Source organism: Muntiacus reevesi, chromosome 3 (assembly GCF_963930625.1).
Source record: "Muntiacus reevesi chromosome 3, mMunRee1.1, whole genome shotgun sequence".
Lineage (NCBI taxonomy): Eukaryota > Metazoa > Chordata > Mammalia > Artiodactyla > Cervidae > Muntiacus > Muntiacus reevesi.
In genome coordinates this window covers 146,278,388-146,296,156 of record NC_089251.1, presented here as the reverse complement: position 1 = coordinate 146,296,156, position 17,769 = coordinate 146,278,388, and the positions used below count along the sequence as shown (strand labels likewise).

At 36.3% G+C, this 17,769-nt stretch overlaps 1 protein-coding gene across 2 annotated transcripts in view; it reads right to left on the bottom strand.

The window, feature by feature from the left end:
* Nucleotides 1-1,617: 1,617 nt before the first annotated feature.
* ORC2 (origin recognition complex subunit 2) overlaps nt 1,618-17,769 on the bottom strand; it is a 36,203-nt gene continuing 20,051 nt past the window's right edge. For both annotated transcript variants that reach the window (XM_065930851.1, XM_065930850.1), the window contains 9 exons: nt 17,166-17,264; nt 14,941-15,050; nt 12,464-12,596; nt 11,543-11,639; nt 9,910-10,056; nt 9,128-9,299; nt 6,634-6,695; nt 5,305-5,423; nt 1,618-3,391 (listed from right to left, as the gene is read on the bottom strand). In XM_065930851.1, the coding sequence (XP_065786923.1) occupies nt 3,305-3,391; nt 5,305-5,423; nt 6,634-6,695; nt 9,128-9,299; nt 9,910-10,056; nt 11,543-11,639; nt 12,464-12,596; nt 14,941-15,050; nt 17,166-17,264 (1,026 nt within the window). In that variant the 3' untranslated portion in view covers nt 1,618-3,304. The remainder of the gene's footprint in view (nt 3,392-5,304; nt 5,424-6,633; nt 6,696-9,127; nt 9,300-9,909; nt 10,057-11,542; nt 11,640-12,463; nt 12,597-14,940; nt 15,051-17,165; nt 17,265-17,769) is intronic.

Sequence of the window (17,769 nt, the reverse complement as noted above, 5' to 3'; positions counted from 1 at the left end):
AGGCTTTCTTATCTCTCCTGGCTATTCTTTGGAACTCTGCATTCAAATGGGTGTATCGTTCCTTTTCTCCTTTGCCTTTTGCTTCCCTTGTTTTCACAGCTATTTGTAAGGCATCCTCAACCATTTTGCTTTTTTGCATTTCTTTTTCTTGGGAATGGTCTTGATTCCTGTCTCCTGTACAATGTCACGAACCTCCGTCCATAGTTCATCAGGCAACTCTATCAGATCTAGTCCCTTACATCTATTTCTCACTTCCACTGTATAGTCCTAAGGGATTTGATTTAGGTCATACCTGAATGTTCTAGTGGTTTTCTCCACTTTCTTCAATTTCAGTCTGAATTTGGCAATAAGGAGTTCATGATCTGAGCCACAGTCAGCTCCTGGTCTTGTTTTTGCTGACTCTGTAGAGCTTCTCCATCTTTGGCTGCAAAGAATATAATCAGTCTGATTTTGGTGTTGACCATCTGGTGATGTCCGTGTGTAGAGTCTTCTCTTTTGTTGTTGGAAGAGGGTGTTTGCTATGACCAGTGGGTTCTCTTGGCAGAACTCTATTAGCTTTTGCCCTGTTTCATGCTGTACTCCAAGGCCAAATTTGCCTGTTACTCCACAGCTACTCAGGACTAAGCCAAAAACATGGCATGTAGAAAAATACATTCTGAACATGCTACTGGCTCCAGGTTTCAATTGACTGGAGCTGAAGTACAGTTGAGCCTTGAAGATCGTTGGGGTGCTGACCTTCTGCACAGTAAGTCCAACTATAACCCACAGTTGGCTCTGTGTATGCCTGGTTTCCCTTTCTACATCCGTGGGTTCAATGGACCATGGATCATATAGTACTGTACTATTTAGTATTGGAAAAAATCTGCACATAAGTGGACCCACACAATTCAAACCTGTGTTGTTCAGGATCAACTGTAGATGTCTAAAGTTTCATTAGTGATTTTTTTAAGTTAAGCAAAATCTATAAACCACCCCTCAAATTGCCTGATCTTTTATAAGAATGAAATATTCATGTATTAAAATGACAAATATGATATACTAAGAAAGCTGTTTATATTAATGGAATATAACAGGAACTCATTTAGAACTCTCTGCATAAGGAATTCAGTATTATGCCAAGTTTGCATAGTGCAAATATCTGTCCTGCATCCCCTGTACCTTTTTAGCCCAGTTTTAGCCATTTTATTAAGAGAAGCCAGAAGAATCTTTCAAGGTTTCAGGTCTGTTTAATATTGCCAGAAGCAAGTAACAGCAGAAGTTTGGAGCCTTAGCAGTCAAACTGATAGAGCTTAAGCTACACTGATGTTGGAACAAGTTAGTGAAGAGCATATAGTTCTGCCAAGATCACTATCAGAGCTGTAAGATGCACTCATAAAATTTTTGAAGCACTTCAAAACATTTTTAGTAAAAAAAATAGCACTTTATGGGACTTCCCTGGCAGTCTAGTGGTTGAGACTCTGTGCTGTTAATGTAAGGGGTGCAGGTTCTATCTCTGGTTGGGGAACTAAGATCCTACATGCTGTATTGCATTGCCAAAAGTTGGGGGGGGGGGGGGAAGGTCCCAGAGAATCTGGGAGTTGCAAGTAAAAAAACAGTACTATAAATGAAAAAAAAAAGTTCTATCCAAATTTCTTTATTAATAGTAGACTATTCACACATATTGCTTGCAGACAGTATAGACACAAAAAATATAAAAATAAACCAGTAGATAAATTTAAGGGCAAATGCAAAGTTTCACAGTAGGTCATTAAAGACTTTGTATACTTTTTTTATATATTGTAAGTTATTATAAACTAATATATTAAGCAAAAAAAAAAAAAAAAGGTGCAAACCAGCAAGTATCATATGCCACCATTTGTGTTTTCAAAAGGAGAGATATAGACAAGTACCCTTAGATGTGCATAGAATACCTCTGGAAGAATGCTTAAAATGCTATCAATGGCTGCCTAAGGGACTGGATCAGGGAATGGTAAGGAAAGTCACTTTTCACTGAATATCCTTTGGTACAATTAAAAAATTTTTGAATCCTATTCATGTACAAATTTGTTTAAATATTGGTTAGTAATTATGGTTAAGACTAACCCCCCTTATACATGGATTTAATATAAAATTACTTCATTATATGACACAAAGAGATGACTTTTAAAATGCTGGGCATTTTGGGAAATATTTTCGTAAAAGGGGTTTACAGGATAAGAAATGAGTGAGAAATGCTGATGCAGTATATTACAGTGACAGAATTTAACTTCCAAGTATGAAACATTTCAGGGAGTATGTAAAGACTATCTGCTGACTCCAGTGGTCAAGGTTAGTCTTTTTTTCTTTCCTAAGAAAAAAGGGTTGTGTATTTAGGAGGCTCGAAATTGTCACTTTAAGAAAAAACTGAAATGTCTTACAGTGAGTTTTAGGTGGGCCTACTTGATAGAGAAATAAAATTAACTTAAAGCCAGCCATTAATAAGCTATTCATATGCATGTTATTCAAGAAAAGAAAAAAATACATTGATATACAAGAATAATTAAATTTTTCTGTTGCCTTGGAAAGAAACGACTAAAATAGAATTTCAGGATCGTGTTTCTCTAGCCTGACTTCTCACTCATATCGTGAACGTGATGGCACAGACATTAACTGTCTCGAGGAGCAGGATCTGCTGCTGTTCATGTGCTTTCTGGGATGGGCGAACGCCCTATACAGTTGTTAGGTTTTTCCCACTTTCCCAACTGAATAGCATTATGCTCCTTCCTCCATCAGCATGTACTAAATCCAAAAGGAGAAAGCTGAAAATCACCTACTTTCCCCCAGTCCTGTACCTTTTATTAAGCCATTTCAGATACAGTAAAAGATGATCTGCCTACTCCATTATACTCTTCAGTTCTGACACGCGGAATAGCAAATAAAGCAGATTTACTTTATGCTGCTGTCTTTATAACTTTCACACTCTGGAACAAGCACATTTGCAAATACAGTGATAAAAGGCCCTCAAAAAACTAGGAGCATCATCTCTGGTATAAAAGAATTCAAAAACGTCCAGTTCCAAAGAGTCCCTGAGCACACTGTTCCTTCCAGCAAGAAGTCTCCAGAGAGGTAATGAATGAAAGGCACATTTTCTCCAATTTGAGGACTGCTGCATAGAACTAGGATGGTATACCAGCCAGGCTAATCACGGTTCTGGGTGATGACATTACCCCTCCCCACTTAAAATCTTGTACACTGAAGAGTCTAGTGTTGGATGTAAACAACACTTTAGAGGACTGGCAGCTGGGGTATAATCTTCCATGGAAGGTTTCAAGAGTACAGGAGTGCTTTATAACTCCTCTTCTTCCTTTTCCAGGAAATCAGTCAGTATTCCATTGTCAACAGGAATTAATAAATATTCCACTCCATCAGTTCCCTAAAAGATGTGAGAATACCTGAATGTTAGTCATTCGTAAGAAATGTATTTGAAATGTTAAACAAAAAATGGACTTGATTTCCTTAATACTTTACATGAATAGAGAAGTATAAATAACAAGGGCAGTCAGGGGACACACAGGGATATATAGCTATTAAATACACTGAGTTTATAGTTAAACCACTTTATAGTGGAAAAGACTAAAGAATGAGAAAGTGGGTATTTCCTGCTCTTTCTAAAATGCTACACTACTGATACCTCTGTTCTTTTATTCCCCTTTCAACTGGATCCTTCCCATTGGCTACAGGTTCAGGTATCTCCAATTTTAAAACAATCCTCACTAGACTCCTCATTTCTCTGCAACCATCATAAAACTATGGCACCTTTCCAGAAGAGTTGTCTATAAATGGTGGTCTCCATTTCCTCACTTTTCACTCAACCCAAGCCATCCTACCTACTGCCATCATTATCATGTCACACCAAAAGAGCTTTTGGTTAGGCCACCAAGGAATTCCATTTTCCTAAATTCATTAGGTATCTTCAGTCTCTGCCTTTTGGGCCTCTCGGCAGCACCCGACACTGCTGACCTAAAAGCATGCCTCTCTTCTTGGCTGCTGTGACGTCTTGGCTCTCTGGCTTTCCACTCCTGCAGGCTTATCTTCTACTTGGCCATTGAATATCACAGTACTATGCTTAGTTCCTGGCCCTCTAATCTCACTATATGTTCTCTCTCTAGACTGTCTCACCAAAGCCTGGTTTCCATTATAATCTAAATATGTAGGAATCATAACCTTTTATCTCTAGCTCAGATCTTTTCCCTGGTATCTTGTCCCAGGAATCCAAATGCCCAGCTGACATCTCCACTTGAAAATGTCTGGAAAACCTCAACAGGAGTAAGTCCAAATATACTAAGACCATGAACTCATGCTCTATCTCCCCCAAATGTTGCTCTTTCAGCTTCTCATCCAGTGATCCCACCATCTCTCTGGTTATGGAGGAAAAACACAGGCCAGAAACCAGGAATCACTCAACACTCTCTTCTCCTTCGGTTCCCATATCCAGTCGGTCATCAGTTCTTGTCCATTTTGAGTCCCAACCACTTTTCTCTTTTTAACCTAGTCCAGATTACCATCATCTCACCCAGGCTACCAACACCCTCCTAGCTGGTCTGTGTGCACTGAGTTTTGGCAATGCCCATCTTACGCTGCCCCATCCCACTCCCCACACCACTGTCAGAACAGTTTTCTCAGTGACTTCTCATTATTTCAGAATGAAACAGGATTGTGTCACGCTGGCTGCTATTTTGTTCCAAAGCCTCTTTACAGGCTGCTCCTGCCTAGAATGCTCTTCCTTCCCCTGATGACTGTAAATCTCCTAGTCTTCCTTTAGGTCTCAGCTCAGTGGCCTCTTCTGATACACATAATTAGGTCAAATCCACCTACTGTAATATGTTCTTTCAGAACCATGTCCCTCCTGATCATAGGACTTAACCACAATTTAAATTTTACATGTATGTGATTATTTGACAAATGCCCATCTTCTCCATTAAGACTAAGCTTTATGAGACAAGAAATTAGGTTTTTGCTTAACTTCTGTATCCTAATGCTTTGTGCAATATATACAGTTAGTGCTTAATACACATAGACAGGATTAATGAATAGAGGAGAAGGGAACATGATTATCTGACTCATTTCTAATGGCCTGTTTGTTACTCTGAACTAGAAGTCATAAGTCTTCTGCTCCATGCTGAAGTGGAGTACTTCTACCTTCTTTCTACAGAACTCAAATGGCACACTGCCTAAATGGATCCTTGTGACCCACCAAGGGAACCTCAGTTTCACAATAGGCACACTTGTCCTTAAGTAAACAAGAGAACTATTCCTGGCATACAGTGTTACAGAGCAAAGTCTCACCTTCTTTGTTCTTATAAGCTTGTGGTCCCTAAATTCAGTTAACTGGGCTCGAAGTGTCAGATCACTATTGACAAGGAATGCCTCCCGACACTGCTGGTAAAAGTCTTGAAAACAAAGTCCTGGAAAGTTCAAAAGAAGATGTGAACATAAGTCAGTATTTAAGACATGACCCCATGTATGCATACCCATGCTGAAAAACACAGGAAAAAAGTGCTATCACCCGAGTATGTCAAAGCAGTCAGTAAATGCAAAGTAAATACCTCTCGAAAAAGCAAAACTAGAGAATACTTAGGTGTTATATACTGTGGCTAACATTTTTTTTAATGAGAACTGATTGGTTGAAAGCAGTCAACTGCGGCCAAGTATAATATAATCTCATGGGCAGTTGTAAACAGTGTGAGTAAACTTGACTTTATTTTTATTTATTTTTTCCCCAATTATTTTTATTAGTTGGAGAAAGTTGACTTTTTTAAAAGAGGGAACTAGTAAGTCAAGTGAGAGCTGAATGATTTTTTTTTTTAATATTTTTTTCAAAGTCTTTATTGAATTTGTTACAATATTGTTTCTACTTTATGTTTTGTTTTTTTGGCCACAAGGCATGTGGGATCTTGGCTCCCCAATGAGGGATCAAACCTGAAACTCCCACAATGGGAGGGGACGTGTTAACCACTGGGCCACCAGGGCAGTCCCCTGAATGATTACTAAAATGTGTGTTTAGCAGATTATTTTCACTCAAGTGAAAGAAAATCTAAGTTGCCCAGTATATGAAATATATGTTGGTAGACACACATCCATAGTTAGCAGAGGAAATTTAAGAAGTAAACTGGATTTGTTTTTCAATTTGTATTGACAAATAATACAAATAGCCTGCTCAGCAGTGTATCTGTAGGGTTGCTTGAAAATTTTCAATATGGGAGAAGGCGAGGGTGGGATGTTTAGAGAGAACAGCATCGAAACATGTATATTATCAAGGGTGAAACAGATCACCAGTCCAGGTTGGATGCATGAGACAAGCGCTCGGGGCTGGTGCACTGGGAAGACCCAGAGGGATCGGGTGGAGAGGAGGGGGGAGGGGGGAACACATGTAAATCCATGGCTGATTCATGTCAATGTATGGCAAAAACCACTACAATACTGTAAAGTAATTAGCCTCCAACTAATAAAAATAAATGGGAAAAAAAAATTTTCGATATGGCAGACACAGCGATCACAGAGCAAACCATTTATTTACTGCTGTGAAACACTGCAGTGCTATTATTAGATTCCAGGAAAAAGAATTTATGGGATGAAACAAAGGTCACACAATTTAATATCATAAATATTGGATACCAGTGTAAGAAGGGTTATCCTGGTTATCTAGCTGATACTTTATTAGTAGCCGGAAAATTCCCCTAAGGAAAAAAACAAAAACAAATTGAAATCCAGAACGTTAACATCCACAGATAACAGTTAACAGTCAAGTACACAAAGACTGTGAAACACTTAGCCTGTTTATATTACCTTTCTTTCCTTTTTCAAAGAACATCATATCCTGGTCTACTTAAAAAGGAGAAGCACTTTTACTTTCTTTTAAAGAAAATCTAGGAATACAGCTGACCCTTCAACATCATGGGTTTGAACTGCACTGGTCTACTTACATATGAAGCCTGGCATGCTGCAGTCCATGGGGTTGCAGAGAGCTGGACACGACTGAGTGACTGAACCTGAACCAAACTTACATGTGTATATTCTTCAGCAGTACACACTACAGTACTACATAGTCCCTAGTTAATTGACTCTGCAGATGCAGTGGAATATGGAGTGCTGACTATGAAAAGTTAGACATAGATTAACCCCCATGTTGTTCAAGGGTCAACTTTTTTTTAGACTAGAGATTAGTTTATTATAGAAAACCTGGAATATATAATAAAAACTAAAGAGAAAAATATTAATTCCATAACCCTAAAATTACAGCCACTAACTAACTTGATGTGGAGATCATATTTGCATATGCTGCTTTCTCAATGTGGAATGAAGCACTGTGAAAACATAAATTCAAGCATTTATATACGGTATACACCATTTTAAACCTCACTTTTTCACTTACTTATTTTCCCATGTCTTAAAATTCTTCCTAAACAGTTTTTAATGCCAGCTCATACCACAAACTTACCATTTTCTTACTGGTTTTGGATGTTCACATTACTTCCAACTTAAATTAATGAAAAATAACACCACATTAAATAAAATCGTAATAAATATTCTTTCATGTTTTTGGAACTGTTTCTGTAGGAAAGTGTCCCAGGTAGAACTACTAGTTGGAAGCAGTGTTATACAAAACTAACCTTCCCAAAAGTCCCTGGATATGGCAAAAATTTTAAACCTTTGCATTTTCATTTTTATTACAGTCTAGAAGATAATTTCTATAAGTATTTTTGATCAATCACATTCATACCAAGTAAAGACTAAACGTGTATTGGAGTGTACAGTATGAACCAAAGAAGCACCGGAGGCTAGCATATAGACATTTAGGTATGCCAAACTAAAAATAATTGCATTAGAGCAGTCAGTGTCATGTTGAGAATATTTGCATTGCTGGAGTCCCAAGTTTCTATGTAGGAACTTGCAACAGTCCATTAGGAGTTAGCATAATAGTAAAATTGAATGAACATTTTTTCTATTCCCAATTCCATCAAAAATTTTGATTAGATACCCATTTAACATATGTGCTAAGCTGCTTTAGTCATGTCTGACTCTGCGACTCCATGGGCTGTAGCCTGCCAGGCTCCTCTGTCCATGGGATTCTCCAGGGAAGAAGACTGGAGTGGGCTGCCATTTCCTTCTCCAGGGAGTCTTCCTGATCCAGAGATTGAACCCACCCGTCACTTGCATTGGCAGGCGGGTTCTTTACCACTGAGCCATCTGGGAAGTCATTTAATACATATTTCATTGTTAATGCAATGATAATCTTTAAGTGTACAGAAATAGCTTTAAGGAATAATAAAATTAATTAAAATTAGCATTTGAGGGTTGACATCACAAGGGAGTCTTGTGATGATAAAGCTGCGTATCTTGACAAAGTTACACATGTGGGAAAACAGCACAGAGCTAACACACATGTACAAATCAGTGCACGAATCAGAAGTGAAACCTGGATGAGCGCTGTGATTGTGCCGGCGTCAGTCTCCTGGCTTTAACACCGCTCTGTGGTGTGAGCTACTGGCAGGGGGTGGCTGGGAAAGGGATGCGCTGGACCTGCCTGTACGTTTCTCTGTGGCCTCCCTGTGAGGCTACTAAAAAGCCTTTTTCAACAGCTTAATTATGTAATTTATTTTTTTCTGGCTTATGCTATATACAACTTTTCTTAGCCTTTATTAACTAGCTCTTTGGAACCACATAGATAGGAATCCAAATCTCTGTGCCCTTTACCATCTACCTTAGAGTGCTTATGAGGATCCAAAAAGCTATTTGGTGTAAAGGGCCCTGTGTCTGAGTCATAATGTTCAATATGTAATTAAAAATAATTATCACATGTAAGTAAAATCCATCAAAATTCTGCTGTTTCCTCAACGATGACCACTGAGATGTTCTTACTCAGAAACATAAAAATCTACTAAAAATGCTGGTACCCCTGCTTTATTATTGGGCAATTTGAGACTACTATTGAGTAGTCTACCTAATGCATAACTCAGTACTAGCAGCTATTATTATCATTGATAATATTTCTCTTAATCCTGCAAACTTAGTAAGGACTTTAAGTACTGCCATTCAAACCTAACAGGGCATATCTTAAAATGTGTAAAGTTTTTTTTTTTTTTAAAGAAACAACAGTTTTCATCCTTACCTTGCATTAGGGGTAAGGCTTTGTAAGACATGAATTAGGGAGCTGAGTGGCAATGATCCAGACTGTTTAACCAGAAGAGAATTCTCATAGGAGGTTTCTTCAGTGTAATGACTATATGTAGTAGTTTCATACCAGAGCCAGTTATAAAGACTCTGCTTTGCATGATCCCACACTAGAGTACATGATCAAAAAAAATAAGAATGACTAATTATTTTCATATTGTCCTGTTACTAGATTCCACTCTAGGAAAGAACAAGAAAGGATTAAATAAAAATTGAATGCTGAAAATTTTCATTTTTGCTATTTCCCCATCCAAATCAGTACCTCACAATCTAATTTCATTGTCAATCACCATCTGAATCTTTATGTGTATATTAAATTCAGGTTAAAATATATTAACACTACCAAGGCATTCTTTTAAAAAATTTAATAATTTAGCATTTTGTTTTACAGGATTATCACAAAGTCTCTGAACTAAAGGCATAAAATAAATATTGCAGTATCACAAAGAAAAGTTAGAAAGAAACCAAAGTAATAGTTGGGTCTCCTTCAAGAAACTTTAACATAAAACACACCCTTTACTATCTAAATTTTTATTTCCAAGAGTTATGTTCTAAATCAGATTGAGGACACCTATATTTTTGTCAACTGTGTTTTTAAAACATGGAACAAAGGAAATGTATACGTAAAAACAATATAAATGCTATGACTTACAACGTTAAGAAAAGTAATTTTCAAAGACTGTTATCTCAAGAAGAAAAAACAGTTAACATTCAACTTACTGAGAGGAGCATTGAGGTGATCAATAGATGCTATAAGGTATATATTACGTAAAGATGATAACTGTCCAATAATTTGCTGGCTTTTGTCTCCTCTCAACATCTGGCTATCCAAGTTGTGAATAAGAAGAAAGAGTTCTAAAGAAGAATCTAAAAGGAAAGAGAATTCAATTATTATTTTCAGTGAGTACCTGTAAAGTCCCCACCACACGCAAGGCTTATGTATTGAAGAACATATCAAGGTAATACAGGACAAAACAGCTATTCTCAGGGGTATGCAATTTATTTGAGGAGATACGTCAGTCACTCATAAAACAGGCAAGACACTATTATACTCTTAAAAGATGAAATTCATTGAAAATCAGTAGACTCTGAAGCAGTTAAAGACAACTGGAATGGTTAACACTTGAATCAGTCCATGAAGTAACCAGTTTTAATAAGCATAGGAAATAAGGCAAGATACATATTAGATTGGCAGGCGAATCTGTGCATGTTAAACTGCAAGGTGGGATGGATCCCCATCCCTAAAAGAGAGTTCACATTAAGCATTAAGAGAGAATATAGAAAACCTGTTATCACAAAAGCCAAGAGACAATAACAAGAGAAGGGGAGAGGCCTAGGATATTCCTCAAGGCATGGAGGAGGTCAGAGAAGTAAAATACAAAAGTCATGAAGGTAAAACTTGGATAACATGCATGCTACATAACTAAAATATTTATGACTTACATAATTATAAATATATTTAATAGAAATTATAGATAATATACATTTATTATAGATTATATAATACAGATTATATACTACATATACATATTAAAAATGACTCAGGCACCTATTTTAATGAGCATACAAATAATATCAAAATCATCTATTAAATCATTAAGCACCAATTATTCCATTTAATTGTTAGTCGCTCAGTCATGTCTGCCTCTTTGCCACCTCATGGACTGTAGTCTGCCAGGCTCTTCTGTCCATGGAATTCTCCAGGCAAGAATACTGGAATGGGTTATCATTTCCTTCTGCAGGGGGTCTTCCTGATCCAGGTTCAAACCCAGGTCTAGTTATTGCAGGCGTATTCTTTACCATCTGAGCCATCAGGGAAGCCCCCAATTAATTGTTAAGCAATGACTAAATGACAATTGTTAGGACCTAAATAATTTTATTTTTATTTTTCTGAAATGTTCATATAACCAAAACACGCATACCAAAAAAACCAAATTTTTCCCCCATTTCTCAGATTTTAGTATATGAAATTATTCAAATGCACTGATATTTCCTCAGGATAAAGAAATAATACTTTATAAACATATTAAACAATATAAAACTATTAGACACAGATGTTCCAATTGGCTGGAAGCACTTTACACTAGCCAAACAAAACTGGAAAATTATTCTGAAGTAAAAGGTTTTGGGGGGAAAAAAAAGGCTTTGGCTATATAAGTTCAAGGTAGCAGGAGCAATTCTTTCCTGTTAGCTAAGTGACGTTCACAGAAAAGGAAAGGAGAAATTATTTTAAAGAAATCTTAATCAGCAATGAGAGAAATATCATTATTAAAACTGTCCACATTTTTGTGTATACTAGTACACAAACAAGTAGAAGTGCATGCTTAACTAAAGAACATCTTCTTCACATTACCTTCTTTAAATTTATTTGTTATCCACTCTAGCTGATCCAGCACACTGCGAAAAGTACCCATATGATCAAGGACTTCTTCTGTTATAGAATTCAGGATCTATGTCATAGAAGTGCAAGAGATACATCAGTTATAACTTATTCTGTCATGTAGGATAAATACAACTAGCAAGTCAAGCCTTTTTTTAAAAATAAATTAAAAATAAATTTGGATTTCCCACCAAGTTTGAAAAATCACTTCAAAAGTCCCACTTTTTAAGGTAAGTAGATTAAGTAGATCTAATTTACTTTTTTGCATAAGTAATTGCTAAAAGGAAATGGAGAAGCAAAGGTGTAAATAATATAAGCAGGGTAGTGAAAATACTAAACAAACCCAACAATATGAGAAATATTATAAAACTATAGATTTATCAAATGAAAGAGGGTCCAAACATTTAGGACGTTTTTAAAAAGGAGTATTACATTAGTTAATATCCAGAGCCCAAAAGGCTTAAATTCATTTTCAAATGATGAAGAGAAATGAGCATCTGGTGTAAAAATGATCAAAGAACGATAAACTATTACTTAAATTTTTACTATTTTTAGAGTATCAAAGTGACATAAAAGCATAATAAAATTAAATTTTTCCATAATCCTATCCTTCAGAGAAGTCTTGTAGATAGTCAACGGAGTAAACAAAGCTAACATTTCCCTAAGATTTAATACATGCTCAGTTACCAAACAGGAAATTCAAGGAGGGGGAGTCAAAGCTAGGACCCTCTGAGTCCAAACACGTGATCTTAAACACTAAGCAATCCTACTAGTGTAAAATCTAAAAACAAAAAACGAATGTTCCAGAATATGAAATAGCATCCTCTTTAACATGGCAGTATGGACTGGCAGGGGATATGATGTTACCCCCTTTTTAAAAATTTTAAAACTTACTGATTTCACACTGATTCCAGGAAAGAAGCCATTGATGACAATATGTATGCAATTCTGCAGCATGGTGGTTCGAAATCTTTCTAGTAAATCTCTCTTAGAACCCAAACCATAAAGCACAATGTTGAACCCCAGGCTGTAAGAAAAATAGCACTCACGAAATTAAAGTTCAGTACTTATTGCCAGTTTTATAATCAACCAGTTTCCTTAATTTAAGCTTATCAAGAATACAGGAAGAACTGGCATGGCTAAATAACGATTAATATAGTGATTCCCAACATACATAAAGAAAAAGCACAATTTTGTTATCTGTGCATCAAGCTTGCAGTTCCAACTTTCAGTAGCTTTCTCTCCAGCTCCTATTGTGGTTCAGCTGCCAAGTCATGTCTGACTCTTTGCGACCCCATGGACTGCAGCACACCAGGCTTCCCTGTCTTTCACTGTCTCCTAGAGTTTGCTCAAACTCATGTCCATTGAGTTGGTGGTGCATCCAACCACCTCATTCTCTGTCACCCCCTTCTCCTCCTGCCCTCAATCTTTCCCAGCATCAGGGTCTTTTCCAGTGAGGCTGTTCTTTGCATCAAGTGGCTAAAGTATCAGAGCTTCCTATAACCTTTCAAGTAATAGGAGGAAAGAGAGAACAAGGCACTAGGCCCAAGAAACTAAAAAATTTTAATAGGCTGAAGCAGAGTTTTGATTGAGAGATTAAACTGGAAAAGTAAGCAGGGGCCAGTTCACAAAAGGTCTTGTTAAACCAACTAAGACATTAATTGGATTTTATTCTAAGGAATATGATCATTTAAAGTTAGTAGTCAGGTGTTAAGTGAAAGATTTTAAGTAGGAAAGTAACATGATCTTTTTTGAGAGATTACACTGGCTGAATTGGGGAATGGATAGGAAGGAGGGTAAAACTGAAGACTATGGACTTGAGTTAGGTATCATGGGGAAAAACATAAGGTGTCAAGAGCTTTATGGGTCAAATCAGTTGGATTTGGAGAATGATTAGACATGGAAGATAAGTGAAAAGGACTATTAAGAATAACTCAGTTTTTTGGCAACTATATGATGAAGTGACATTCACTACCCTATGTAGTTGGGGCAAGTGGAAATGATGGGTTTAAGATAAGTTAAATTTATGTATAATGAATTAGTTATAGAACTTCTACATGAACACTTTCAATATAATTCAAGTCTGCTGCTGAAGTGAATTCTGGCTGGGTTAGAGATACAGTTATGGGAGTTATTCACATACAAAGAACAACTGAAGTCAAGAGAGTGGATGAGACAACCCAGAACATCAAGCATGAAGGGTCAAGCTAAAGTTCAACTCCATGATTGTTTATGGAGGTCAATCAGAAACAGTATTTATGAGATGCTCTGCAGCAATGCAGGATAGCCTAGAAATAGAAGAAAAGAAGAGATAAATCCCCAAAGGCAGAGATTAACAAGGTAAAAGCAGCAGGAAAAACAAAGCAAGGGAATTCAGTGAACTAGTGATTCTACTGAGGTAGCTGACTATGAGGTCTAGGCTGGGAAGCAAAGCAAATCAAGTTATCAAAAGTTGACATACGGGAAGAAAAGAATTGGTTGGCTGTGGGGTAGGATTACAGTGAAGATCCGCTATATAAATTTATAACGAACAGATCCATAGTTACTCACTCAGAGAAGGTGAGGTCCTAACAGGGAAGAAAATAATTTTCTTACTAGCATAACCCTTTGATTTATTATTGGCAAAAGAAAACCTGTATCAACTGGGGAAAACTGAGGCAATTTCCATGTTCTTACTGCATTCACATTTTAGCATACGTTTTAAGCACTTCCTTATACTCAGTTTCTTTTAAATACAAATATAAAAATAATTATAGAAACAATTTCTATATTTTAATTTTTATCATTCTAGGTATTTTAATGATAGTTTAAAATTTTACCTTAAGTATTTGAGAAACTGTAAAATTGAAAAAATATTCTAAAAAAACAATTTAAAAATGGTAAAATAATATTTATAGAACAGATCTCATGAAATTTGAAGATCTACAGTACATGTAAATAGAATGGGATTAAAAGAAAAATATATATTCTTTCATTTTAGGAACTTGGGTGTGAAAAACTGAAGTAAAATCTGATATATTTATCAATCTTGACAAATTATATTTTCAAATATTTTTATAAGTAATAATTTATAATTCTAAGAAAGGCTGTTTATAAAGGCTTTCAAATTTGATTAAACTGAGAAAAGACACATTTTCTATAAACTGGAATTTCTGAGAAGAGTCATATAATAACATTTCTACATTTGGGTCATAAAACTGGGAAAACACCTATTTTTTCAAATTTTTACACATAAGTAAAAAAGGATATCAAGGTCATTGCAAAAAAAATTAAAATGTCTAACTGCTTTGATTTTAGCATAGACTTATGTACAAATATTATTATGTAAATATATTTATTTTACAGAGGTTTGCAATGATAATAGTACTTACTGTAACTGCAACATCCATTTATGAAACAACTGTTCATGCTGTTGATTTAGTTGTTTAAGTTCAGCAGAAAAGGAAGGAGAAACCTTGCTCAATAAGTTATGCAAAGTTTGCTTTAAAAAAAAGAAAGAGGGCAGGAAGAAGATCACTCTCAAGTCACATACATCAAAACAATTCAAAGTACAAATATTCCCTTACAGGTCGAGGTTAGAAGAGGCTATTAGTGGAAATATTACTTTAATCAGGTTTGGTAATGAGTGCATCTACTGAATATACATAGTATTTCAATATTTGTTTTTGTAAAATATGTTATATACTCTTATACACAAACATGTACAACAGTAATGAATTTGCTAAGTTTTGTCTAGAACCATTTACATGACAATGAACTCCAAATGTAAGGTTTTAATTTCTAAAAAAAACTGTTACCATCATGAGATGATTAAACCTGCCTCCCAGTTTTGACAACAAATCCAGACGCTCTGGTGACTAAACACAGCTCACTTCTTGAAATGAAAACACTAGCAAAAAGCTGTATTCCTTTTTAACCTTGGCACTACTGTGTTTTCATCATTCTATCCTTTAAGTAAAATATTTTTTTAGTACTGAAGACTACTGTAGCAATCAAGATTCTAAACACTCTAGCCTACAGTTTCTATTTTTTGCCAACAGTTTTTATTTATTCATATACTTAAAGAGAAACAGGACAAATTCTAAGTGAAACTGTTAAGTAGGTAGCTTTAATAAATTTCTCTCTCCATCTGTGCAGAATTACATTACCAGCCCCGGCACTTGCCGCTCCCCCATCTGTACCCTTTGCTGTGTGACTTTGCAATCCCTCCCACTAAACAAGTGAGTCTAGTCCCCTGCGCTTTGACTTTTTGTTTTCAGCCACATGATTTACTGTGGCTACCGAATGAGGCAGAAGTGACAGAGACAATTTTGAGCCCAGGCTTTACGAGGTCTTCTGTTTTTTCACTTCTGTCTCTGACACTGTCATGAGAAGAACATGCCTCTGGTAGCCTTCCAAGGAGGTCCAACAAGGAAGACAGGTATGTGGAGCAAATCCTAGACCAGCCAACTCCCAGCTAACTGGAAGACATGAGAAATCAAATCTTCTTGACATGGGCTGCTAAGGCTGCATCCACCAGCTATGTCTGCAATTAATGAGACTTTCCTTTATCAGTAACAGGTGTTTCTTTCCTTCTCTGAGAGATCTTTGTCTCTTGGTCCTGTGAAGTCCTACTTTGACCCTAGATCCACTTGCCCCCAACCCCAAGCTGCTTATATAAAAGCAGATGCACTAAGAAGATGTTAGTACCATCTCTTCCTTGGAACAATGTGGTTTCTTGACACATTTTTCAGCTAGTCTCTGATCTGAGCTGCAATACCAATGAGCCAGGTAGAAAGAAGCAAACACCCAAAAAAACCAACCACACAGCACCGTGTCATCCGGGTCACAGTGATTTACCCAATAATCTCCTCTCTTTCCTATAGCTTGAAAACTCTGTCAAAAGTCCCTAAGAAAATTGCACTGAATTCTACTTTCAGAAAATAATAAAATCTTGATTCTCTGAGTCAATAACAATCTCTTATTGACTCAAATTATCAAGCCCACTTTCTAGTCAAGCATTTTCTTATTCAGATGGTTCTGTGTCTTGCCTTAGTGAGGTATGAATAAAGCCCTGAGTCTACCTGTATGGTATTTTTTATATGACATGCTGGAATCATAGTATATAGTAACCCTGTTACCTTACTGTACTGGACAGGCTTTCCATAAAATCAGAAAGCAGAATCCCCACTACATTTTGCAAGGTTTTTAACTCAGAATCAGGTCAGTCGGTGTTTTATGACCAATGTGAGGTTCAGTGAATATATGGGTTAAATTAACAGAGATTAATGGTACATGGATTTCAAAGAAACGATGACCCCGCGCAGGGAGCTATACTCAGTATGCTGTGATAAACCATACTGAAAAGAATGTGAAAGTATATATACATGTGTAACTGAATCACTTTGTTGCACAGTAGAAATATAACATTGTAAGTCAAGTATATATATGTCAATAAAATAAAGAAACTGTGATCCTGATGCTTACTGCAGGTCCTGAAGAAATGATAAATAAGGGAAAAACATAATTACAGTACTCTTCAGATTTTGCTGCTTATGTAGTATATTTTTCAGCTCACAATGAGAAAAATTTAGAAGTAGCATTCATTGCAACATACCTGATCCAGTTTAGCCCTCTTTAGTTTCTGCAGTGTCCTATCAGAGGTTAGAACTTTAGAACTGCTGTGGGCTTCAAAATATTCTTCTACTAAGTGACTCTGAAAGTGGACAAAGCAAAGTCAGCTCTTAGTTTCAGATATTTGTTTTATATCAAAACTAGATAGTAACAGCAGTGTAAAACAGGACCAGTGAAATTCTTTATTTGGCAGTCAGTATTTTCTTTTTGAAGCAACAACGCCTTGATTAACGACCAAGCAAAATTAATTCCAGTGATAAAACTGAGTAACTCTTACTCATAAAAGTTGATCATAAAAGTTGAAGAAAGTGACTAGTTTGAAGTAGTCTGTCCAAATATGATTCCTAAATTTCAACATATAATTCCCATTCAGACTTACAGAAAAAAAAGGTTTTATATATCAGGACCTTTGTTTTGCCTCACACAGTCCTAGCAAATTCTTTAATTAGTATGGGTGAAGGACTGTGAAAATGAGAAAGACATCAACACCAAGGTTAAAAAAAAAAAAAGACTTGCTTACTATTCCAGTAAGATGACTGACCATGTGTTCTAATGATTTGGGGCATGACTGACCTCCATGAAAGTAA